Source organism: Cardiocondyla obscurior, linkage group LG15 (genome assembly GCF_019399895.1).
Source record: "Cardiocondyla obscurior isolate alpha-2009 linkage group LG15, Cobs3.1, whole genome shotgun sequence".
NCBI classification, from domain to species: Eukaryota; Metazoa; Arthropoda; class Insecta; order Hymenoptera; family Formicidae; genus Cardiocondyla; species Cardiocondyla obscurior.
This window is the reverse complement of record NC_091878.1, coordinates 4,325,131-4,351,118: the sequence shown is the minus strand read 5'-3', so window position 1 is coordinate 4,351,118 and position 25,988 is coordinate 4,325,131. Positions and strand designations below refer to the sequence as shown.

General features: G+C 42.9%; 2 protein-coding genes across 7 annotated transcripts in view; both read right to left on the bottom strand.

Annotated features, from left to right (window-relative positions):
- Positions 1-40: 40 nt before the first annotated feature.
- On the bottom strand, positions 41-12,260 carry LOC139108469 (uro-adherence factor A). Of its 6 annotated transcripts, none has more exons than XM_070666808.1 (12): positions 11,670-12,260; positions 11,326-11,525; positions 9,533-11,254; positions 9,221-9,455; positions 8,692-9,143; positions 8,385-8,602; positions 6,914-8,323; positions 6,470-6,639; positions 6,082-6,248; positions 2,254-5,983; positions 960-1,042; positions 41-885 (listed from the first exon to the last, which is right to left on the bottom strand). In XM_070666808.1, the coding sequence occupies exons 2-12, from the start codon at positions 11,425-11,427 to the stop codon at positions 169-171; spliced, it is 9,006 nt and encodes a 3,001-aa protein (XP_070522909.1). In that variant the 5' UTR covers positions 11,428-11,525; positions 11,670-12,260; the 3' UTR covers positions 41-168. The 6 variants fall into 6 exon arrangements, with proteins under 6 accessions (XP_070522909.1, XP_070522910.1, XP_070522907.1 ...); XM_070666809.1 differs by having other exon boundaries at positions 6,082-6,269; positions 9,221-9,422; XM_070666806.1 differs by having other exon boundaries at positions 6,082-6,269; positions 11,670-12,259.
- Positions 12,261-12,914: 654 nt separating this feature from the next.
- The window catches only part of Mthl1 (methuselah-like 1), a 114,480-nt gene continuing 101,406 nt past the window's right edge, over positions 12,915-25,988 (bottom strand). Inside the window, exon 7 of the mRNA XM_070667176.1 lies at positions 12,915-19,896. Coding sequence (XP_070523277.1) covers positions 19,563-19,896 — 334 coding nt within the window. The 3' untranslated portion in view covers positions 12,915-19,562. The remainder of the gene's footprint in view (positions 19,897-25,988) is intronic.

Genomic DNA, 25,988 nt, shown 5'->3' with positions numbered 1-25,988 from the left:
TACACTTAAAATACTAGTGGACAAAAAGTGCGAATGATAATAACGCGGTATCCGAAACGCAGTCCTGAGGAAACATTGACTGAGAGGATATTTTTCGCTTTTGCTCGTTTCAATTAACAATGAATTGCAAAATAGTGCCTCTATTCAGTTGCGAAAATTTAACAACCGTTACGCCATCAGTCTCCTTTTTTTACCATACGCTATTTTCATCACGCTCGCCGTTTCCATTACGAGAGTATCTAATATAGCTACTGTAAGTCCATTTTTTACCGCCAGTTCGTCGTGATGAAATTTCGTCCATTCGTCCTCTTCGGCCTGAGCTTCTCTCGCTAGCAACTCGTCGACTCTGTCTCTGCGCTTCCGGCTCCAACGCATCACCATGTTTTCGCGCTGTAATTTCGTCTTAAAACCGAATAGCGTGGCGACTTCCTTGTTGACGTACTCGATCAGCTCTTCGACGTTCTTCGGGATCTTTACTGTGGGCTTTATCTTCACGTTTGGCTTAGTCCAACTCGGACCGGGTTTTTCATACTCCGACCGGTAGACTTCTACGATGGTTTCTTTACAGAGATCGAAGAGGAATGTGTTGTATATCCTCCTATCTCTCTTTTCACCTTTGTCCTTGTTCAGTTCGTAGATCTCGGAAGGCGTTTCCAGACTCGCGACATCCTCGCCGGCAAGCTTGGCGTTGTATATCAGGGTAGTGGCTTTCTCGGTGAACGACGTTAGCTCTTCAACATTCGACGGAATGACAGCGGCGACCAACGAAGGTGAGCCAAGCGAAGTCGACAATCGGCCATCTCCAGGCGGAGTATACGGAGGTGGCGGCTTGTTTGGTATTTCTCGAACGTAGTAAGACTCTTCCTCCGCTTCTAACTTCTTGATCTAAAAAATAATTATGAACATATGGATCAAATTTTTATGCATGCAATTGACAGAATCAAACATGAGACACGTACCTCCAACTCGATCTGCAACTGTTCGATTCGGAGCAGTTTAGCTTTGAACTCGGCGATGTCCTGACCAGGTTGCGCCAGCGAAGCTGTACGGAGTAAACGAAAAATGTACATATCGATAAATATAACAAGCAGGCAGAGATAAGTTTCTTGGGTAAAGCAACACGAGCCGTAACATTACATCGGGGGTCCACAATTTATATATTTAAATTAAAAGTGCTCTAAGGAAAAGGAACGGGTAAAAAATTAAGATATACAGTATATAAAAAAAAAAAAAAGTTCTAATGCATATATATGTATATGTTAATGCATTTGCAATGCACTTTCATATATATATACACATACATACGTATATATATGAGAAAAAGTACAAAGCTGTGACAAGGCTGGACATACCATATAACACCTGTATACAATAGTAAACCTCTCCTGACAGGTTTGAAGGAAAGAGAAAGGTAGATAATAATCGATGAATAATTGTGTGTGATGCATTATATTTACAGGCCGTTTTTTTTTTTTTTTTTTTTTGTGCGTATACGGGTCAGTAATGAGAGGATCAAGCATTTCATGCGACACTGATTTGTACAAAGATAAAACAAGTCAATGTTCGTATCATTCGTAGCTTCGTGTATTACCTTTAGACAAATATAATCTCGACTTTGCTATTTGTCTGAAAATAAACAACACACGGCTATACCAGGCAATGCTTTTGCACAGGAGAGCACACAGCCATTATAAAAAACAAAAGGTGTTTCTGTACTATATATGTTTAGATCGAGATGTGTATGTATCGAGTGTCTCTGAGATGGTCAGCCCACATATAAAATTGCATCGCATGATTTCGGTCGAGAATGACAACAGTAATTTGTTAAAAAAAAAAAAAAAAAAAATTACTATCTCTGAACATATACAGGTAGGCTTGCTTTGAAATATGTTATTCGATTCTTGAAAGTTAATCGCTCGAATAGCATCTTTCAGCAACGATATATCTTTGCACCACGATTAAATTATTCTGCACACGAGACCAGACATCCATTCGATATTAAATGTCGACTGGGTTACAATATTTATATAAATTTTATGACACACATAATGTTTCAAGTTTGAAAAAGTATGTACAGTCGGATGGTTGAATACTATAATATAGGATCGATACTCTGATTCATACATTAAATATAGAGCTTATTAATATATAGCAGAATTTAGTTGTGACTTCGTATATTATCTACTGTATTTTTAATTTTATATATAATAATATATTGCTTCAATTAAAATAAAAATAGGATAATGAAAGTACCTTTTAACTCGTAAATCATATTCTCAATGTCCTTGAAGGATGTGGAGTGGAAATTGGCCTCCATGTCGATACCCTGGCTCGTCGCTTTACTGCCGCTCAGGAGATCGTCGTCCAAAATGTCAATGTCCAGCCTCGAATCATTGAAATCTCTCGGCGAGTCCATCTCAATCTCGGACACGCCCTTTGGAGTATCGCCGGCCTCGCTAGATTCAGACGAGCCGTTCTGTTCCTGTAGCTGCGAAACTCTCTTGCGCAGTTCGTAAAGTATCCGAGAGGATTTGTCCTCCTCATCGAGAGGAACTTTCCTTTCGGACAAAACGTCCACATTGTTAGCATCCACCGATCTATCTTGCGATTTCACTTCTTCTAAGAACCGATTCTTGGTTGCTTCATCCACTTCGTAATGCTCTTCCTCGAGTTTTCTCGGTTTATTCATCTCAAAAGACGAGCCATCGTCCTCCGCAGAAACCTCTGCGCCTAAGGCCTCGCTGATTTCCTCGGTTGCGCTCGACGCGCTTCGAGCACTCTTTTCGTTGTTTTGCGAATTGCTTGCAGAATCAAAGGACGACTTCTGCGAGATTTCGTCCAGTATTCTCAGTACGTCCTCCGATTTCTGGGTGGTTTGATACCTCTCGGGCAAGTTAGCGGGCCTCTTCGATTTCGGAAGTTCATCTTTATCTAGAATTTCAGACACCTCAAGACTTTCCTCAGATATATCCTCGTACTCCGGATCTTTCAGAACGTCAAACGTTTTGTTAATGTTTTCAGCTACTTGTGCGTTTGCTGCTATGTTCGTCGTCTCTTTCTTAGCTTGTTTAATAGTCGTAGACGCCGCTTCGTCCATCACTGACTTAGGAGAATCACATGGCGATACAACAATCCTTTCTACAGTATCTAATCCGCTCACAGCAACTTCCACTAAATTATCCAGCTGTTCGCCATCCGAACTATCTTGTTCCGAGATCGATTCCAAGCATTCCTGTATCTCAATCGGCACTGGTGCGCCTTCGTTTTCTTTCACAGCGCATTTACTCTTGTTCTCATTTACATTGCATGTGACAGATTCATCTTCTTCTTCTGGCAGCTCAATTTTGACATCAATTTCGAGTTCAGATAGCACGTTATCCTCAGCGCTACTTGAATTCAGTTCCGTTATTATAACTTCTTGTACTTTCGATATTTCTTCGTATGGGCCTTGATCCTTATAGATTTCCATATTTAAATTTGCATTTATGGCTGATTTATGGTCAACGGCTTGTAACGAAGTATCTATTATTTGCTCACGATCATTAACTTCGTTATCTTTGCAAATACTCACAAAACTTACATTACTTTCGCTTTTATCTTCTACGTTTGTTTCACTTTGCAGTTCGTTATTTAATTTTGAGGCCTTTAAAACTGCTTCACTTTGATTATCTATACTGATATCTATATCACATAAGAGTCCTTTAAAATAGCTATTCACAATTTTTTCGTCGCTTTCGACATCCTTAACCCTGTCCAATAATTCGGCCATGGAATCAGAGATTACATTATCAGATTTTTCGTTTTCAGAAATATCTTTTTCTTCATCATTTTCTCTAGCAATTATATCTAATACGTCGTCAAGTTCGTCGTTACTTTTAAGTACGTGAGATTGTTCTAACATGTTGTTAAATTTAATGTCTTCCACTACGACGTTGGTAGATTCTCCTTTAGGAAGAAAGATCGACATATCAGTTGGGCTCATTAATTTACTTTCAGTCTCTTGATTTGTCACGTCATGGACGTGTGATTTATTCTTTTCCGAGAGATTAATTGAAGTATCGTCCAAGTCTGAATTTTTTAAATTCTCGAGTTCACACGCTCCGATGCTAATCTCATCTTGCGGTATTTCAAACGAATCGGACGTCGTCCAGTCATCTTTATCCTGAGAAATATTTTCCGCTATAATTGTACGCGATCGATTTTTGTCTGTACGAGATGCAGATGTCATTGATTTTATGGTACTATCTGCATGAATAACATCATCGAGATCCTTCGCCGCATTATTAAAAGGATCAATTTTAGTTTCCGTCTCAAGAATACCTCTCGGTGATTTAGAATTTTTGTCGACGAGATGGTGTAAGCTGTGATGACTTGAAATTGAGCTACGCGTACTTCGTGAATCATCTTGCGATGTGATTCCTTTTGGACGGTGACCAGCAATAATTGGAGACTGCATTGATGTTGTACTTAAATGTTTCATGGAATGCGGTTCTTTCGCTCCAGCTTGTATAAGATCCTTCTCAAATATCACTTCACTTAAATCGCTTTGTTTGATTTTATTTTTCTCCGAATCAGCGATAATCTGAGATGTTGTGTCTTTCGTAAGATCAAGACTTTTTTTACTTTCTGAAACTTTTGAAAGAATTTCGGATATTGATTTTATATCAAGCTCGGAAACCAAATCATTTAACATTTCGTCGTTTTCAGGATTTAATATTGACGATTGATTATCCTCACTTGTAATCTTATTGTGTTGCGATAGTACAGATTTCTCTATTTCATTCATCATCTCTCTGCTTTTGGCTTCGTAATCAATTTCTTGAGGCAAATTGGAGATCGTAGAAGCATCTTTTGGAATCATCGCCGATATTTCACTACTCGTTTTGTCCGATACGTATTCATTATGACTGAAAGTATTGGATGATTCTGATTTTTTATTGTTTACTGATCTGGAAAGCGATTCGATATCAACTATTTTCTTCGATAACACTGCTACCTGTTCTTCATTTTCAATATCAATTATTTGTTCACTAAAAACTGATTTAGATATTATTTCTGAAATATCCTGCGATGTATTCTTTTCATCATTATCTACTCTGGATTTCTCATTTGATTCGTTACTTAGGCGTGACATTATCTCTGAAAGTGCCTTAATGTCTTTCTCAATAGAACTTATGTCTTCGCTTAAATTCTTGTTATTTAACTGCAAAAAGTCTAACTTTTTCGAATAAGTAAGTATACTAGAATCGGTAACACGTGCAACATTTTTCGGAGAACACTCGGATTTAATTGAAATAGACTTGGAATATTCAACATTTGTCATTTCTGGAATCTCGGACAGAATTGTGGAAGTTTTTAATTGAGATTGCTCGCCACTAGCAATTAGAGTTTCATCTGCGGATTCAGTGTTAACAGTACTATGGTCTTCAAACCTTGCATCCGATATTGTTTGCACTTCCAATTCTGATTGTACTGTAGGATCTGTTTTAACTTGTTTGACGTCAGCAGTAGTAGATTCTCCTATTTGTCTTTCAGTAGAAAGAACATATTTTTCAGAATGTGCATCGTTGGAAATTGATGATACCGAAGGAACTGTCTGAATTTTATCGTACACTTCTGTCAATGTATAGTCGTCAAAAATGGTTCGATCATTATCCGTAGTGCCTTTTAATACTTTTACACCCTTGACATCTGCGGATTTTATAAATTTTTGAGGGCTCTCTTTCTCATACTTATCATATGTAACAGACGTTAGGACTTTCGGTAAATCTTTTTGTTGATTTTTCGTTAATAAAAGATCCGATTCCGATCTAGATCTCAATAAATCACTGCTCTTGTAGATATCCTGTATTCTTTTAAGAGGTATTTCAGGTACTTTAAAGTCGGCTAACGATCTTGGTTCTATAGCCAACTTATCAGTTTCTTTAATAGCTTTCTTCGATTCCAACTTTTTACGCATTTCATGGATGGTCGTGTCATATTTCTACCCAGTATAAAAAAAAATATAATCATATAATATACAGCACACAAATAATAATATAATTAATAATAATTAAAATAATTATCCGTGTGTTAACTTACCTTAATTTGATTCAGCAAATTTGCTTCCAAAGCACGTAGTTGTTTCTTCGCTTGTTTTTTCGCTTCTTTCTTTAGACGCGCCATTTCGAGACGTCGTTCCGCTAATTTTTCAGTAAGAAGTCCTATTCTTCCTTCGACGTCGCTCGTATCGGATGACACAGTGGTATCTATAAAAGAACATAGTCTCTCTGATCGTGATCAGAGTTTGAAATTATGCAAAAAACTACATTAATTTAATATTATAACAACAATTTGGCACAACGATATTCACAGATATTTTTGGAGCTCGTATAAAATACAGCTTAATTTAATTTAAAGGACACATCACACATTATTAATATATGTTCACTGATTTTTTAATATACGTATATAAATGCATTTATGTTACCCCCTCCTTGCTGACACAAAACGTTAGACGCTGCTGCAACGAGTTTAAATGCTGCTTGCTCCATACGAGTAACACGGTCCTCTTCTGCTCTTAATCTTGCGTGCCACGCCATCCAGTCTTCAACGCAGTTTCTGCGCGATGCAAGTGCCGTTTCTCGTGCATTCAAAATTCTAAAGAGAATGAAAGAAAATGTAGAACTTCAGAAAATACGCACATGCACGTTATGCGGATTGCTTCTGCAGAGAATCTATTTTTACAATGTTTCGCTTGATGTGGCGTGGAGATGCACACAGGTTTATTATTAGATTTCCCAGCGTACAATTTTAGCGAGTCAGGATTTTATTAGTAGAGCACACGCGTGTCGTATTGCACAGCATAGTCCGAACGTTTGCAATTATTAAAGCAAAAAGGAATAACGTTATAAATGAATATATGTGTACTTACTGTTCAAATTTTCTGTCTTCCGACCTAACGACTATTGATCTCGAAAGATTTTTCTCGCTCTCTTCAGAACTGTGATGAGAAACCGCGAAAGTGCTAATTTGAGACATGGACGTGTTTTGAATATCCTGCTCGGTCCTGGAAAGACTTCGACCGTTCTCAAATTTTCTGCTTGAAGTTGGAGCGGACCCATTCTCTTTATTCTCGTTTGCCATTTCGCTTAACAACTTCGAATTTTTATCTTTGGTTTTCGAATGTTTAACAAATGCTTGAAACGAAGTTTGATTCTCGTCAAGATCTAATTCACCCAAAATCAAACTTTCTTTGCTATTATACAACAAAGGCAATTCGTTTTCCATTTTTGTTCGTTTATCGTGATGCTTAATAAGCTCTTCTGATATATGAGAGCTTGATTTGGACCGTAATATATTCTCAGTTGATATACTGGAGGACGATTTCGTTTTCTGATATTTGGAATTTTTACGTTTGGAGCTGGTTTTCGAATCAACATTATGTTGTAACTTTTTAGATATGTCTCTGTCGCTCGTAGTCGATTTATCAATCTTTTTAGAATTCTTACTTATATTCGTCTGCGATATTTCAGAAGTTTGTGACTGTGTCTTTGAAACTTGAGTTATTTCTTCTTCTATAGATTCACTATTGGCTGTTACAGCGTTAGAAGTTAAATCTTTCTCTTTTGCAATTGTCGCGGTTTGTATGGAAGGATCTGTTACTTGCGACGTTCTTGATTTCTTAGATAATTCTTCCACTAATGTGTCAGATTCAGATTTTATATGATCAGGTATCGGTGCATCTACTTCTTGTCTCGGCGACTGCGACAATCTAATTTGATCTTGATTTTCTAAGAGTCGAATATTTATTTTCATGGGATGGCCCTGCAGAGGTCCCATTAATTTGGACTCCATATCCAGTTGATTTTGCTTTTGCCGCAAAATATCGGCCCTAGGCATTTTTTCTTCATACTTTCGAGACCGTATCTCGTATTTCGATATATCTTTTTTCTTTTGCAACTGCATAGGACTTTTTTCTTCTTCTTTGCTCTCGTCGAGTCTTGCCGCAGAAGTATTATTTTCTTCGGTTAAGCTTATTAATAAATTGGATTTTAACCAGTCAAGTTTAGATGCGTCGCTCTCGGATGCTTGAAGACGGGTGTCAATTTGAGACCGATCATGCTGTGATTTATCTGAATCGATCAGGGAACTCATGGAACTATTACTGCGTATATCGTAACCCTTCATTGGACCCGATAATCTCCTCGGAGATTGACTATCTGCAGTTCTCTTTAATTTCGTTAAGATATTCTTGGTTGACATTTGTGGATTAAACATATCCCTTTGTTTTTGTAACATACGCTTTCGTTCTTGACTTGTAATCTCGTACAATAATTTTAATCTACAAACAACAAATGTATTATAAATCGAAAGTATAAAATAGTTATACAAATGTCGCTTACCGTTGAATTTCATCCTTCTCTTGTTGTAGTTTTAGAAGCAAAGCTCTCTGTTTTTTCTTTACGGAACGGCTATCTTGCCCAGTATCTTTCAATGCACGTTTTTGCTCTTCTAGTTGTGCCAATTTTTTTGTTTTGTCATTTAGCGTTTTTTCTCGAAACTTGAATAATTCTTCGATTTGATAACTTCGTTGATTCTCGTCTCTCAAAAGTCGTGCTATCTAAAGTGCAAAAAAATATTTTATGTTACATGTTAATTACAAGTATAAGCGCTTTATATGTGTCTGTGTGTATAATAAAATATACTTACTTCTGAACCTATGTATTGATTAAACGAGCATGTTACACCTCGAGTCGAGATACTGATCTCGGTCCCAGTTTCTGTTTTTATCGATGAGGTAGTTTCGTGCAAACTAATCTCCGACATAGTCCTTATTCTGCTAGGTAATGATATTTCTTCTATTTGGTCTAAATCTTCGAGCTGTTCAGCCGAATCTAAAGATAGTTGAGGAATTTCATTTTCCCTTGAAAATGATTCGTACGCTTTTTCATGGATTTTTGACAATCTGTTTTGCATGGTTCGTTCATCTGCGGACATGTCCGTTTGAGTCGCTATATCGTTCACTGTTTGTGTTTGTACTTCCGCCACTTTGACCGCTTTATTAAATTTTCCGTAATTAAATCCATAGGTCGTTTCATCAGTCGATTTTCGAGATTCGGCAATGTCTTTTTTTACATAATCAACTGGATTCCATGTAGTTTCTGTAAAAAATATTTTAAATAATTTGTGTAATGTATTTATACTACTGTAATTTTATTAATAATGGAAAAATCTGTACTTTTCTCCATATCATTGCTATCATTTGCAGTAGTAACTGTACAATCTTCGGCAATTTCCACGATCTCTTCCTCGTTATCTTTTTCGTCGATTTTCTGCGGAGTCTGTTCTTGCATTTCGCATTTAGTGTTGTACAAACACTTTTCAACATCCATCACTTGTCGAAGAGACTCGTTGTAAGAATCGTAAAGATGCAGTTCTGCCTGAAATTGCATATGCAAAGCGGTTGGATGTATCTGAAATTCCAATGTACTTTCACTTTATTAAAAATATATTATAATTAAATAAAATGTGACAATGCGTTTGTACCTACCAATTGCATCTCCTCTTCAGATTTTACTGTCGGCTTGTACTTTGGGCATCTCCCATCTATTTCCGAATCACTACTCTGCGTTAAGTGTTTCCGTTGTTTAGATTTGAATATTAGATTCATTTTGTCGGGTGTCATTAAATTATGAAATTCTGGTTGAGAATACATTTCTCTAATGGAAATTCTCCTAGGATCGAACAATACTTCTGGAAGTGTACCGTCATCTACATCATTTGAATCATCGTTAGTAGTAGTTTCTTTAGTTGTAATATTTTGAGAACACAGCTCCTCATTTTTGTTAATGCTTGTACTTGCGGATTGTGACGTGGAATGTTCTGTATATTTAGAATTATCTGAAGTTTTAGTTGATCTGACGGAATTAATATTCTGTTTGCTTTCCGTAGTCGTTTCAAAATCCTTGCTTTTTAACGACTGTGTAGAATTTGTAGAATAAACACCCGCACGACTCTTGGAACTATTTGTTTCGGACATAAACTCGCCATCTTCCGATGGCTTCGAATCAATGCTGTGCAGTTTATCTTCGCCCTTACTTATCGGCATTTTATTTTTATCAGACGTTCTTTTTGTTTGCTCTTTATAGGTAGTATTTAACTTGTTTTGCTTTAATTGTCTATTATCTGAATCAGATTTATGTTTCGAGTCTTCTGTGTCAGACTTTTGTTTTAAAAAATAGTGACTTATGTCTTTAGATTTATTTTCAGTACTTGATAAAACGCTCATATTATCTCTAAGTGTAACTTTATCTAACGCTTTCCAGGCCGGAAAAATTGATGATTCATTGCTAGATATTCGTATCTTGGATTCCAGAGGATTGTTTTTTATTAGTTCCATCGATTCTGTGTTAAAGGACCTCTGTCTTTTGTCATCTTTTTTAGCAGTAGACGTTGCCAAGTTTTTATCTTTCGATTTTACGGATGAAAACTCATTACTTTTTGTAGGAAGAAATGGTCTTTCATTCTTCGATAATTTTACATTGCTCACGTCGCCGACATCCTTTCTAGAGACGCGTCTCGGACTTCTACTGCGTTTTACTTGATCTTGCACAGATTCGTCCCTTTTTGGACACAAAGAGTCATCCTTTTTCATCCGTTTAGACCGGTTTTCTTTTTCTCTAGAGTTGTCTCTGGCATGTTCTTTTTTTTTACTTAAATTAGACGCTATGGAGACATTTGGTGCCTTCAATGCTCCTATGTGTTCTATACTTTCGCAATTAATAAATGACGATCCATCTGAGGAGAAATCTAATTTCCTTTGCACTCTCTCACCAGTTCTTAGACTTTTGTCAGATCTATCGTGTACAAATTCCTTTCCAGCTATTTCCGACTTTGCCAAAGGTAGCTCTTTCGAAATAGAACTTTCCCTGCTAGAAAAGTCCAATGTTTTCGGAGATATTTTCAAATCAGGTACTTTCAGAGGTTTGATGTAATCCATTTTTTGAACAATTTGACTCTGTGCACTAGCCGTTTTTAATATTGAAGAAGTTAGGCTGTTCCTTGTTTGGGAGCTTAAGTCATGTGCTTTGGTGCCAATGTCTTCTAAAGCGAGTTTTTGTTTCACTGCGCTTATAAATGTAAAGGGATATGGCTGTACAGGATAATAAGATAGCAAATTTTCTAAACTTTTTATTGCAGGCACTCGTGCGTCGCCTGATTGTTCTTTGAAAATCTTCTGTTGCGCCTCAAGTTCTCGAGTAATCTGTGCTGCCTGCAACAAAAAAATTCATAAGGACAATTGTACTTGCCGTAAGTAAAAAGATAAAGAAAAAAATTACTCACAACAGCAGAGGTCTCTGCACGTTTAGCAATAACATCTGGGTCCGAGAAAAAAACATATTTCTTTTTATCGCCGGATCCCTCTTTCTGGTCGCTACTCTTCATATTCCTAAACTATGCAGATAACGTCCTATAAAATTACTATCCATATTGTCATTCATGTTTATGAATGTACAGATAATTACAGTGGAATGTAGTAAGATCTAAAGACAAAGATATAAATCGATATTAGACGAGAGTTAGCTTCTCAGTCATATAAAATACACCTTTACGTTTAATTAAACAATCTGAAGACTGGCAAACCGCGACCGCTATACAACAAACACGTCCCGTGGTTTATCTCTTACCAGTTCACGGTCCTAGGCTCGCAAGCATGTATTATGATCGAGAAAGGGCCGAACCTAATTAAGATATCGACGAACTACTTCTTCCTCGATCCAGTGCAAGTAAATCCGGCGGCGAAGGCGGTCTCTCGAACGTGACATCTCCAGAAAACGGTAATGTTACACACATCCAGGAGTACGCACGGGCCACACACACGCGTACAAGCGCAGGTGCGCGCGGGCATTTACGGCACCGTGTTTTAAAGAACCGCGTCGACCGTTCCGGAGGCGTCCCTTCGGCCCTTTCTTCTCTTGCGTGTGAATTCCACGATTCCCACGTACGTGCGCCGCGTGTATGCGTGCTTACGAGGTCTCGCGCGCGCGCGAGCTCGAGCCAGCTTGTCACAACGGCCGTTTGTAAACCGCGGTCACGTGATACGCGCGGCAGACACGCGAGTTGATCGGCCGATCACGATTAAGCATGGCAACGAGCGGCGAGTACACGCGCGCGATCGACGTCGACGATGCGAGCCCGCGAAAGCCGAGAAAACGCATGCGACCGCATAATCCTGGCTCGCCGGTCACGTAAGCCACGCTCCGTTTTCGACGTCGAGCAGTCGAGCTCGTGAGAACACTACAATCGAACGCGAAAGCTCACCTGTGAGGTAAAAACGGTGGCGGCTCGTAACGGGCTTTAGTTGAAACTAAACTAGTTTGGTTTATGTACACTTCTGATAAATCAGACGACTTACCAATGGATTTTGTACCACTGGTCATTTTCACGATTATAATTCTGACGAAATCCGCTACGAATCGCCACAGTCTTCAATATGTGGACGTAGTTCGAGAGGTTCGGGACTTCGGACATTCCGCAAGTAAAAAGGTAGCAAAAGTAATACGAGTCGACAAGAGTGATATTAGTTTTACGGTATAGATCTGTTTCCGTAATCCATGTGGTGTTTAAAGGTTAGTACTTTGATTAATTATGTATCAAAAAAAGCGCTTAAGATAGACCCTAGGTAATGAAGTCATTCAAAAAAAAATATAAAATAATTTCTGAAATAAGTTTTAAATGCAATATGCAAAATAAGCATTTCACGTTCTATATTTTTATCTTCTGCATCTATTTCAAATAATTTATATCTCTGATATTGGGTTTATCTTATACTGTATAATATATATATATGTATATGAAATTAAACTTTTACGGTCGTTTTATTTTTTAACAATTATTAAATTTGAGAACAAAAGTCAGTAAATGCAATGCAATTTTGTACTACTGGGTTTTATTTTGTGTATTATTGTTAATATAATAGCAAATACTGTTACAATACATTGTATAGGAATGGTGTTCGATCGGTGACGACACGATCATTTGTATAAATGTTTCTTCGCTCGCTCTATATATATATATATATATATATATTAATAATAATATCTATATATATTCTACAATTAATCATGTTATCGCTGAAATACGCAAGACTTATTAACACTATTGTCTACGTTGTATAGCCTCCGTTTTCTCAAAAAATTATTTTTGCACGTACAATTTTTTTTTTTCTTTTTAATAACAAAATTTTTTACTTGCGAATATCAGTCGATTATTAAATTCGTATTTACGACGCACAAGCGCGACGCTATTTTTTCTTTCTATATTTTTTTTTTTTTTTTCTTTTATTCCATGGCAGTAAAATCTTGTGCTGAATGCGAAATGTAAAAAGAGAGTATCAAAACGTCGAGCAGGTCTGCTTCCGCTCGAGTTGGGTATACGCCGTAAAAATACGCCCATGTTAAATTCGACATTTGTTTTGCAAATTAAAACGAGTCCGATGTACGCACGATGATGTATGATTGTCGGTATTTACTATTACAGAACCGCCACGACGAAATAATAATTATCCGCTAATTAATATAACCACATCATTGTGGATTTATTACTTTCTCATTACATATTTGATTTCTTTCTTAGTGCAAATTATAAAACAATGCTACAATGTCGAATTTAACAGAACACATTTGTGTGCAGTCTTTTTTTTTTATACTTCTTGGCTCGCGATACATTTCACGCCGACTTATGCTCGCTTTTATCCATGTAGATCGACTTTAATCCCGGTGTGAAACTTACAATCTTATCCAAATTAAAATCCTAAAAATGTAATAATAATTTAAATCGGGATTAAAATTGATTTACATCGAAAGTAAGCACTGGTCAACGGTACTTGTTGCTTCGAGTCTCGATCGCACGAAAGACCGGAGCCGTGAGAAATCCAAAGTTGACAATCTCTTAATGCTAGCAGGCTACGTGTACGTGTTGCTGTGTGTCTAAACCTTTAACGCCAACAAACTACCGTAAATAAATTACCTTAAGGCTACTCCCTTCGTCGTCGGTTATCATATTTCATACTTTTTCTGAAACACTATCGCTCGGGATAAAAAAAAAAAAAGCGATGCCAGTGACGTCAATAATATTAATAATAATAACAATAAGAAAATAACGATGGTATCAGTAGCGTGATAATAATACAGTGCAATAATAATAATGATAATCTGGTGAGAAATACTGGCCGAGGAGATGTGTAATCGACGTCGAGCCGAAATCAATATCCAAGCAATTATTTCTCACCAGAGACGATGTTATCTACAAGAATGTGTGACGACAGGTGATAAGCTACGAATGCCGCCGTGTGACACTGACTTTTGCTTATGAATACACGCTTTTACAAATCGATAAATAGCAGTTCCTTAAATTATTGCGTGTCGGACGCGACATAAGAGAGGAGTGACTCCACTCGTGGCAGTACTTTTTAAATCGTTGTGTACGGTGACATACCCTACCATTTTCTCGATCATAACTAGTCGAGATGATAGTTAATATTTCTTTCTTTCTTTTTTTTTTTTTTCTTTTTTTTTTTTCCTAGCAACGCTGATGCTCGTCGCTAAACTACACACGCATTTTCACATTCACACACGCACAATCGCGACAAATGCACACAATCTAACAAACAGTTGACAAGGTTTCAATCTCTCGTTCTTTCCCGACGTAAAATTGGGGAGGATCAATTCCTCGCGAGACGGTTTATCAATCAACCGCGTCGGCTTCCTTTTATACAAAGGTCGCAAGAAAGAAAGCCGCGACGTTACATCGCGGTCGTATACGAAAAGGGGGAGGAAACTAACGAGATCTTCCGGGACGGTCTGATTCTCTGTTCGCGAGTAATTTGAAAGATATTCAAAAACAGACAAGCAGATTTGTCCTCATTACAGAACAATTTTCAGCTGCGATTTAATACCCGCCTTTTGAAAATTAAATAAATTTTGTATGAAAGATAATTGCGGGAATAATTTAATTTTTTTAGAAATACTAATCAACAGCAAAGGCTCATCTATTCCGTATCGAAATGTAAATGTCTCTCATTCGGAGGATCAGGCGATCCCAGGTAGATCTCGACGGCTAACAGGGACGCGTTTCAGTCTCTTCTTAAATACAAACCGAATCTCCTAATCTCTACCTCTAAAATTTTGCCATGAAACAAACGTTCGTATGTTCGGGGCTCGATTACTCGAGCGAGGTTTCATTTTTAATTCTACGTACGTGAAACTTACAGTTAGTCCCTATCTCTAAGTATATCGGTTTCTGATCAGAAATCACAATTTCGTGCGATTAAAAAGCGCCGCTGCTGTTTTACGCCACGCATCGCGTCGCGAAACGAAACGCTACGTTTTGATAACGATGCAAAACGACCCCGAATATACTCTTTGCGCGGATGATACGTTCAACCGGATATGTAAAACGCAATGAACGAAACTGAAAGTTGCATTCCCAATTGTTATTGCTTCGAATGCGAACGTCGATTCACGATAAGTAAGGATGGCTTTCTTTTACTTATCGCATGTCTCGTTAAATATTAAAGATTACACGGCGAGAGAGCAAATAAAAGAAAAAGATAAAAATAAGAAGTCGGGGCGTTCTCTTATTAATGCGATACTTTCTCTTGTTTCTGTTTCAATAAAAAAAAAAAAAAAGAAATTAAAAGAAAAAGAAAAGAAAAAGGAGGGAAAAGAAAAGCAAATGAATACGGTGCGTTAAAAAAGAGTCGCACCTGTTTATCGCGGCTGAAGATTCGAACCCGAGGAAGCGGTCCAGAGCTTCGTCTGGGCTTCTTTTTGTAATACACATTTCAGCGTGCCGAACGCCGCGTTTGGAAGGCATTTCAGAAGGCATTGAATTCCTAGTGTGTATTGTCACGAGTTGACGTCGATTGTATGCCTTGACCTACGCACGTGCGGTTTACGTGCCGCCTTGCGATCGTGACCTCCGGCGCGAGATCCGCGTCCCGCTTTGCCTCCGAGAGAAAGAACCAGAATTCGCAACGCCCGGATCGAGCGCGGATCGTTGCCCCCGGCAAAGAGAACGCGGCCTCATCGCGTTAGAATCACTCGAAAAATCGTAAAGCGGAGGCCGACGGTTCGCGATTCGTTGTACTCTATCGAGCGACTACGTAAAGTCATAATACTTTCATAATACTAAGAAAAAGGGAACATTTCTTTAGTGGCAGTTGCGCGGTTAGTACTTCCTGATTAGTCACGTATATTCGATTACGGTACCTCTAAGTATACATATATAGGGCTTCGCGGGCGTTCCTCTAAAATTCCCTTCCGCGAAGTCCTTCCTCGATCTGTCTCGGCTACCCCCGCGGAAGTAAAACTCAACGAAGAGCATTTATAACGCGGGGAATATTGAATTGTCGCTGTTTGCAAAGTCGAAGCAAATTTTTCCCTCCCCCAAGTCTTCCTCAGAGAAAAGAAAATATTTTCCCGTTTTGCGGTGAAATATGCATGCTCGCTTGCAACTAGAGAAGATATGCTCATCGCGCGGAAATACGATGTAATAAATAAATAATTTCCATTTTCGCATTTACGGTGTTGAGCAAAAAAATGCGATTTCCAAACGGCCGGGTTTACGTCGACGTTCGACTGCTTTTCAGAAAAATCACCGGACGGAGGAACGTTGCGTAAAAAGGGATTGATCTACACTCAAACGATCGCACAAACGGATCGTCACGCGCGGAACAGCGCACACGCCGACAAATTGCGCGTACGCGAATTGCGTGCGGAAGGTTTTTACATGCTGTACGCGCGGCGGAGCTCCCTTTTTTTTTTTTCCACGTGCTTCAAACCGAAACAGGACCGTTCGGGCTGATCAACGATAAATTGTGGCCTCGGCAGCCACGATGTTGCATGTTTAATGCCGCCCCGGCCGGACCCGGTTAACGACGTCGATGCAGATTTATGCTAAGAGAAACGGAAAAACGATTGCTCCTAAATTCGATAACATCCGATGAATAAACGAAGGAAGGAGGACTCGGAAGGAAATTCGCGACGAACCCTCGATCACCCTTTGATAACACGAGACGTAACGAAAGCGAAGTGAGGCGAGGCTATTCGCAGCTTCGTTTTCGACTCGTATCTCGAGAGAGCACAGTTATTCATATATCATTAGGCTCAAAGAAACTGGTCTCGTTGAGCGTTAATGCGTTAATACTTCACCGCGTCGCGATGGACGTAGCGCGACACTTTCCTGTTCGTTTCAGTCGAAAGACTACCCGTAAAAATCTCGAAATACTTAATAAATAGCAGGGATTATATTAGGATTATACGGAACAGTCGTAACGAATCGTTGAAATCGTTATCTCGTCAAAGACTGGCCGGCGAAAAATCGCGCTTGCGGCGGTGTCGTTTTAGAATTTTTAGATTAGAACGCAAAACGCCGCGCGGTAGCAGCTACGACGCGCTCTCCATTGTTAAAAGTGATTAATCTCGGGCGGGGGGAGGGGGAGGGAGGGAGATACTTGCCGCTCGTCGCGACCCGATATTATTAATATCAATGAATATCGTTGTCCGCTGGGGAAAAGAAAAGGAGTATTAACTCGCCTCGATCATAAATCACGCATTGTTTCTGCCCGCTCCCGAGGCTCGGAGAGTACGCGTCATTGTCTGTTTTAGCGGCGTAGAGCCATTACAAATTCTGATTTATGAACGACGCGCGTCCGAACAGGTTCGCACGAAGACACGCTCTCGGCGTTCCTAATCCGCCGATTGAAAGTGAGCTCGCCCCACTTTTTTCCGACGGATTAAAAATTAAAAAACAATTTTTTTTTTTTTTTTTTTCCTTTTCAAGACTATCGATTCGACGACCAAGTGCGCCCCGCGTGTCGCTTCCTATTCGCTTCTACGATGGTAACGGATCCGTTGCGTCGGCAATTTCGAGCGACAGCTCGCTTCCCGAAAATCCCCTCGAATGGGCTTTGTCACGGGTGCCGGGTAAATCCTCTCCGGTGCAAGAAATTAAAAGGCAGAGAAGATCGAAACAGGCACGTGCCTTTTAAACATTTGCGCTGCCCGGATTAACACCCGCCCCGTCGAACGCTCTGCACTTCTTCTCACGTCGCGCTCGCGATAGATACGTTGAACGTTTACAGACATCTGTACAATGTCTTACCAGCCGAAGTGCCTCGAGTGCGAAAGCGTCGAATTCGGACTAAAATATCGCGATTGAAAAATTTCGGAGTAAAACGACGTCCGGATTATTAAATTCTCACGTCAGCTTCTGATGATATGTACACCGCATATAAAATAGAAAAAAAAAATGAAATAAAAAGAAGAAAAAAAAAAGAAAAAAGACCGGCACAAAAATGCTCTAAAATGCGAGTTCGAAATATCGTAGCAAAGAGTTCCTGTTAATTGTGCGCGGCGAGTAATTGCTTGTGTCAGGGAAGATGGATCGCGCGGTGGTAAGTCCGGCAGTACCAAAACAGGAACGGACAATTAGCGTTCCCGTTCTTTCGCCAGCGAGATTTCGCGATCTATCTTTGTCGGCGCGAGTGTGTTCAACTCTCAGATTGACCGGGACGGACCGCGTTCGCCGCCCGCTTCGCGCAATCTGATAGATTGTTGGCGGCGAACGCTCCCGGGCGAACGAAAACGGTCCGGAAGCTGCGCTATCGAGATTTCAAGGAGTCGTACACGCGCTTGTTGATTTCTCGATTACGTTTCGCTCAATAGAAGTTGCGACGCGACGTTAATGGCTGTTCCATCGCAGTAGACGAAGTTACACGAGCTACTTTGTACGCGTTTAAACGGACGTTTCTTTTCTTCTAGCGGAAATTCGAATTTTCGTTGAAAAATTTACGGCTAGATGGAAAAGAGAGTGTAAATTATTTCTCTATACTGGTGCGCGAAATTGCGCTATCGCGAGAGCTCGTGCAACCAGAGAAAGTACAAAGCGTACCTGAGCTGCGTTCGGAAGGCGACCTAAACAATTTCGGGTGATTCTCCAGACATTTTCCACTCTCGAACTCGCGTATTGTCTGGGAAATGTCAACAAGAACCACATTTTCAGCGAGGTCTATCGGCCTTTCCGAGTCGATAAACCTAACAAGGGACCTCTTACCGAATCGATCCTGCGAAAGGAAATATCACACCACGGGTCGACGTTTTTATACAGCGAATTACACCCTGCGCGAAATTTGTTAACGATATTTCGTTCTTAAAAAGTAAAATAAATAACTAAGTAAAAACTAAGTAAGTAAAAATAAAACGCTTAAGAGAAACGGTATTAATTTACGACAGCGAATAGGTCTTCGGGTAAAGTGTAACTGCCGGCTCAATAATGAACAATCTCATGGATCTCCAAGAGATCCCTTACGACCGATACCCTTTCGCTTCTCGTGCCCGCAGCGGGAACCGAATTGCAGTCGCGGAGTTCGATCTCCTCTCACGGTGGCCCCGATCGCGATTCGAGTCGGATTGCCCTCGTCGCGCTCATTGGCAACCGAGTGCGCTCGACTTTCGCGATAACCGACCACCGCGATGCCTTCTCGTGCACCAGCGAGTATCGAAGACGGCGAACGTTTTTTAACAGATGGTTTCCAAGGGCGCGGTTTTGGTGCTCGGATTCTGCGTCACGCTGTCGCCCATACTGGGCATCCCGTGGCTGGTCGTGCTGTGGCCGTTACCCTGCCTGCCGGCGTTGGTTTGCGGGTTCCTGCTGAAGAATCTCTTGAGCGCCGCCCGCACCTGCGGCTGGCAGCCCACCACCGCGAAGATTAGCACACCCTGGAAGGCGTTTATCAGATCGGTGAAGTACCAGATGTACTGCGGCCCGCCGACGGCCCATGAGACGACGTCGGCCACCCAGGTGATGCCCATCACGATCACGAGCTTCATGCATATGCGGCCCAGCGTCGCCCTGAAAACAGAATGCGAGATACATTTTCGGAGTCCGTCGAGGATAAACGACGAGAAGCGTTCGCTCGAAATTTCAAGGAGGAACGGCGCGGCGCGACGAGACAACTGACGGGCGAGAAGTAAAAATGCTGAAAGGTCCACGGGAGGAAGTCACGTCTGTAATTTCATCCGGGCTATCGGCCGGTCTGCACGTGCGAATTGCCGCGGCCGCGAGCGCGAAAGATCGCCAGCGGAATTGATTGTAACAGCCCAGCTGACGTTTCGCTATTGTTAACATTACTCTCATTGTGCCAGCGACGTTGCTGAATGTGCTACAAATACAAGAAATTATTTATCGCGCCGCGAGACTCTCTCTCCGACGGTCAATAAAGCAATCGCGCGCCTCGTCGAGCGGCTGCACACACGACGCGCGGTAATGAATGTAAATGGTACACGATTAATTGACATTGTTCACTCGATATGCGGGGGCCGCGCTTCGTTTCGCGGTAAATAATAAATAATAGGCGATCAAATAACGGGACGATTGTAAACGGACGCTCGCCTCACTCGGCGGCCCCGGCTATATCGGCTCTTCTTTCGTTCGCGTTTCTACCGCTTTTTCCGCGCAAAATGCCACGCAGCTCCGATCAACCATGTGGAAGGAATTCCTCCGTACGGCCGCTAGAAAATTTCGTTCGCGTCGCCGTTATCCGTTATCAAACGAGTCCGCGCGAGATCCACGCGAGCGGAGCACTCGCGCATTGGACAGCATCGATTCGATGCGCTCCGCATCCTGGATAATGTATGCGTGCCGTCGCAGGGGGGAGGAAGGAGGGCTCCAAAGTCAAAGCGTTATTAATGCGGCCCGTCAGAATGTTCGCGGGCGGCAGGTCGCAGAATTATGGGACATCGTAACGTCGTTCCGCGCGGCCGGCCGGCCGGCACACGTCGGTCGCGGTCGCTGAGAATTCTATTTTCGCCGGCGGCGTCGCCTAATTATTATCAACGCACCGCGTGCCATAGTTATGCGTCGACGAAGCCGACGACGCGGAAACCGGCGGGCGTCGAAAGCAACGTCGAAAGAAACGGACGCGGCGAACGCCGTCAAGAACCCGATCCGTCGATAGAGACCGGGCCGGGGAGTTGTCCTCCCCGAGGGCGGTTCGGTAACACGAGTCGCCGGGGAACGCGAGCAGGAATTGAGATAAAGCCGCGGAGAACGCGTGATATGTCGTTTCAATTACGAGTCTTATCGCGTTTGGCAGTGTAAGGCGACGTTATCGTACACGAGCGTTGAAAAGAGTTAATCTTCAAGGGGATCTAAACGCTCTTCCCCTCTCCCGCGACCTCTCTGCCTTTTCGCGCAGGTGGGCAGAGAAACGTGTGGAGTAGCTTAAGTCCCTCTTTTCGCTTCGCTTTTAAATATTATCCACGCTGTTGTTACGTTGATGTAAAAAAAAAAAAGAAAGGTGAAGCCCAGAGAACTCTTAGGGATTTAAAAAAAAAAAAAACAATTATTCTGCGCTCGCCGCTATACTTCCTCTTATTTTTCAGCGCTAACCGCGCGGAACAAATTTTTATTTGTTCTCCCGCGGAAAAGGGCATAATTACGAAATATAAGTCTCCACATCCGCGGCGAGGGCTTAAGTGTAAAATAATTACAACCCGCGGGAGCCGCGCGACGCGGACGCGGGGAGTCCCGGTTTTAAACGAGATAATATTACGCTTCCGTCGACGCTTCCGTTCCGCAGAGGCATCCGCGCGATATAATATTACCTTTGGCGTATTCGCGCCGAAAATTTCGGCCGAATCACGAGCGGACAAGCGCGCGTGGAAGGTATTCGGGATCGCCGAGTGAATGCAACACGATCGACCGTGACAGCTGTCGCGCGTCGAACAAAGCGCGACCGGAAGTGGGATGTATCGGCTGCGAGCGTGTGGATGCGGAAAAGTACGATATAATTTGCGTGAGGTTCAATATCGCGGACGCACGACACAATAACCGGAGAGAATTCCTGCGGGAACGAGAGAGGGATAGAGAGGAGGGCTGGCGAACGAGGTGGAATGGTCCACGTGAAAGCTCCGTAAATATTGAATCCCGCGGACCCGGGCCGTGTAACGCGAGACAATAAGGAGAACGAGCGGGAGAGCAAATGAAAGAGCGCGCGGAGGAGAAACGCCGGAGTTTCGGGAGGCAATGGCCCCGGCACAAAAGACCTCGAAGGAGGATGTCCATTATCGAGGATCGCGAAAGCGGGTGAAGTAAAACGGCCGAAGCGATCGTCTTGTTGCGGCTTTCCTCCCTTTCCGTCGCCGAGCAAACAAACCGGACGAGCCCGTTACAAGACGCATCTGTGAGCCGCGCGAGCAAACGTCTATTTTCGAAGTCTAGAGAAGTCGCCGGGGGATTTTCGCGTATCCGCGACATCGAGGAGGCGCGGAAGTCGCGGAGTGATCGTCTCGTTTAATCCGACGGGGCGAAAACGATATCGGACGGAGTCGGCCGGGCTCAAAGGATGAAAGGGACAACGTCGGCGGCGAGAAGCAATCCGAAATAGACAGTAGCGGACAGAATTTATGCGGGCATTTATACGCGGCTGCGAATAAATGTCAATCCTCGCGGACGGCAAGAACGGCGGAAGGTTCGCGAACCCGACGACGGAGTTAATTGACACGAGTAGCCGGGAGAAATTCGCGAGGCCGCGACGATGACTTGGGGAAACGTCGAATATGGCTCGATGCCGGAGGCTAGAGCGGGTCGACGACTCCGAATAAAATTTTAACCATCGTCGCACCGCGTGTTTACTCGCCGTCCGGCGGCTTTCAAAGTTTCCTGACGCTCGCGCAGTTAATCATTCATAAGCCGCGCGGTGTACGCTATTTTTAGGCACGACGGCCCGGCCTCGCAATCAACGCATAATTCGCTGTAGCGCTGTTAGAATGCAATCGTCGTCCGTGCTCGTCTCGGAGGGTCATGGACGTGTCCTTTCCTTCCAGCGGCGTAAACCGCTCGCGGCCAGAAACGCGCGGGAATGATAAAAGACGACGGGGAGACGTGGGACAGATAAATGTGAACGAGTTACCGAGGAAGTGCACCGGCTGCAATTGCGATATAAAAGTGTGCGGCGTGATAAAACGTCTCGCCGAGCGGGCGTGTCCGCACTTGTAGATCCCGCTCTCGCGATCCCACCGAGAGATTCACGTCGCGGGGAAAACGCGGAGGTACGGTGTAACGCGAGAGAGAGAGAGAGAGTCCCGTCTTTCCGCGACTCAACCGCGAAGCCACGAAGTGGCGGCTCACGGGCGGAGGATACAGGTATCGCGGAGACACTCTATCTATGTACGTATATTTATACGGTTCTCTTCTCCTCGTTGCCGCTTTCCACGCGGAGATCGTTCTCGCGCAACGCGGTCGCGGCCGGAAAAATACGCTCTCAGACGGCGCGCACGCGGAGGGTGTCGGTATAAAATATTTTTTTTGCCCGTGAAAATCCGCTATCTCGGCTTCAAGGCGAGCCAGCCGGGAGAACACAGATCTCCACTTTGCGCGACCGCGAGAGGGAAAAAGGGTAGCGGTTGACGGCGGAGACGCGAGAGTGCATCGGACTCTGGATCTGGCGAACTGGATCCCGCGTGTCCGGACGGCGCCCCCATCCTCCGAGAGCCCGACCGCGAGGTGTTTCATATCGCGTTTATGTCCCGCGGCCATCGCCGTGTCACCTTTTGTCAGAGGATAATTCGAGCCCCACCTTTTCCCCGGCGTACGTCAAATCGGACGTGACGTCCGCGCGTTATTTGGCGCCGCACCGAAAGTCTCGCCGCGTGGGTAGGCGTGGGACGTTTTAAAATGTCAGGGTGTCTCTTTACCGTTTCTTTTTTTGAATCCGTATTTATTCAGATGTCAAAAAGTTATATGTAAATTACTCCCGACGATAGTTGTAAAAATGCCGCTATAAAAAAAACCTCGATAGATTTGCGCAAACGATGCCGTGAGAATTTTACAATCAATTTCGTGAATGTAAAGCCGAGTGATTTTATACGTAACTTTTACAAAATCAATTTCCACGTGGTTGTTGTAATTATGAAGCCAATGCATGTCGCTGTAAACATGACGTTGAAAAAAAAAAAAAAAAAAAAAAAGAGAGAAAGGTAACATTGTTATTCTCGTCGACGTATGATGCCCGCGGATTTTCGCAAGGCAATCTATCCACGTCGGGGTGTTTTAGAAACTGTGCAAACGTACGTGATGAACGAAATCCGTTCTTGTCGAAGGTATGGTTCGAGCTCGGCATGAGGAGAAATCTGCATATGCTATTACGTTTCCTTTGCCAACAATGGTCGTATTGTGTTCGTGTACATACATCAACGGTGGGCAAATAGCGTCGTCGAAATCGCGAATTGGGATCGTCAATATCAATCCCGGAGCGAACGAGGGGGGTGGTAAGCGGATCGAAGGGACGTCGAGCGAAAGTAACGATTGCCTGATATCGGCTGGAAGATAATAAAATAAATCCTCCCCCTCCCCTGCGCGCGCCAAGTCTGCGCTCCGTGGAGGAAAAAAAATTTCGCCCGTGCAAATCGGAAAGTACGAGGCGTCAAATATCCTTTCTCGCCGTAAAAAGGAACTGAGAAATATTTTGACGCTTTTATACCGAAAGAAAAATGCAGTTACTCTCGGACGCAGCCATAATTTCATGATACTCCCGAATGATGAGATACGATTGAGTCAATCATAATTTTTTTTTCTCGCCGTTGCAACGCAAAAAGTGAGATTTACGGTATTACGAGCTATTGTTCGCATGTTACTTCGGAGCAGGCAGCCCTCAACCGCTTTTTCTTCCGAGGATTTCCTCCGGCTTTTACCGCCGTTTCGCGCAGCCAGTTATCCTTGATGTTCAACAAGAACATCGGGCGCCGTCCTTCGGCGTCCAAAATAAAGCCCCCGCGTTCTCGCGGAAAAATTCGGAGACCGGACGTTTCGCTCGAGCTAATAAAACTTGCTCGTTTCCGAAGTAAGAGTGTCGTTTCGCAGTCGCCGTCGCCGCCGAAACGTTCCTGCTTTTCGGCAGCGCGCACCATCGCGTTTATTATCGTTGCATCAAGGCGCGTCGGAAACGAGCCTGTAAACGCGGCTGCTGGCACAATTCCGGGATATTCCTAGAGATATCACGGGGCATTGATATTGCCGCGTTTGCGTTACGCGTTATCGACACGTCCCGCCCGTCTTTTCGGGAAGGACAAATCGATGCGGCGCGCTCCGTTTTCCGCGAAATAATTCGCTCGGAATAACTCGTAACGACTCAACGTCGACTGTTTCCAATATAACGAGCTTATAATGGGTCTCTGACTCAATACACCACGGGTTTTTTTTTTTTTTTTAACAACCTCGCGTGCTTACGCTCCTCGCCTACTTGAACCCGGAGTTACGTGGGAGATTCTCGTCGCCCGTTTCGGCTCGAATTCCTCAACGCGATCGGCGATTTTCGCGCGACGAGATGTTGCCTTCTGTCTATGTATCGCGTCACCTTCGATCTTTAAATAGACCGTGCAAATTGATCGAACAATTGAATCGATTAGCGGGACTCCGCGGAGCGAGGCGGGCTGGGCGCGATAAGCGGATTCCCGGCGTTTGCTCGCGCGAACGAGTTGATCTTGCCTCGCGTGCGCTAAGCAAGGTCGCCCAAGCCTTTCGACTTTCATCGCGAACCGCCGTTTCCCCGAGAAGACGCTGAAAAACACGAAGGAATTCGTCAAGTCTCAGGGTCAGAAATAAGGTAAAACGTTCGCGTGAAACGCAAACAGAGGGAACTGGTTCGGCCCGACGTCTCGCGTGACGGGCGCGCGACATGTGTGTCTACAAATTTCTTTCGGGAGGATGCTGCGCCGCCGGAGGAATATTACTTTTCGCCGCGGAATGCCGCAGCCGCCTGGCTCTGGACCGGCTGGCGTCGCCGGCGTTTCCGCTGAATTTAGGAGGACCATCAGCTGGCCCGACCACGAGCCGCCGCTGTCACGGCTAATCCCGTTGAATTGCAGCATGATCCTTTGCTAATCCACCGATAAATCGGGCCGATCTCGCATGTTCGTACACGGATTCTCCGGAGATACAGTGGC

What these genes read in the sequence shown, in the direction of transcription:
- LOC139108469 (XM_070666806.1), bottom strand. Translation starts at nt 11,427, where the DNA reads ATGAAGAGTAGCGACCAGAAAGAGGGATCCGGCGATAAAAAGAAATAT. An exon ending in TAGCAATGATATGGAGAAAA is followed by an intron (nt 9,144 to 9,220) that starts GTACAGATTTTT and finishes TATTTTTTACAG; the next exon opens with AAACTACATGGAATCCAGTT. An exon ending in TATGATTTACGAGTTAAAAG is followed by an intron (nt 1,043 to 2,253) that starts GTACTTTCATTA and finishes TACTCCGTACAG; the next exon opens with CTTCGCTGGCGCAACCTGGT.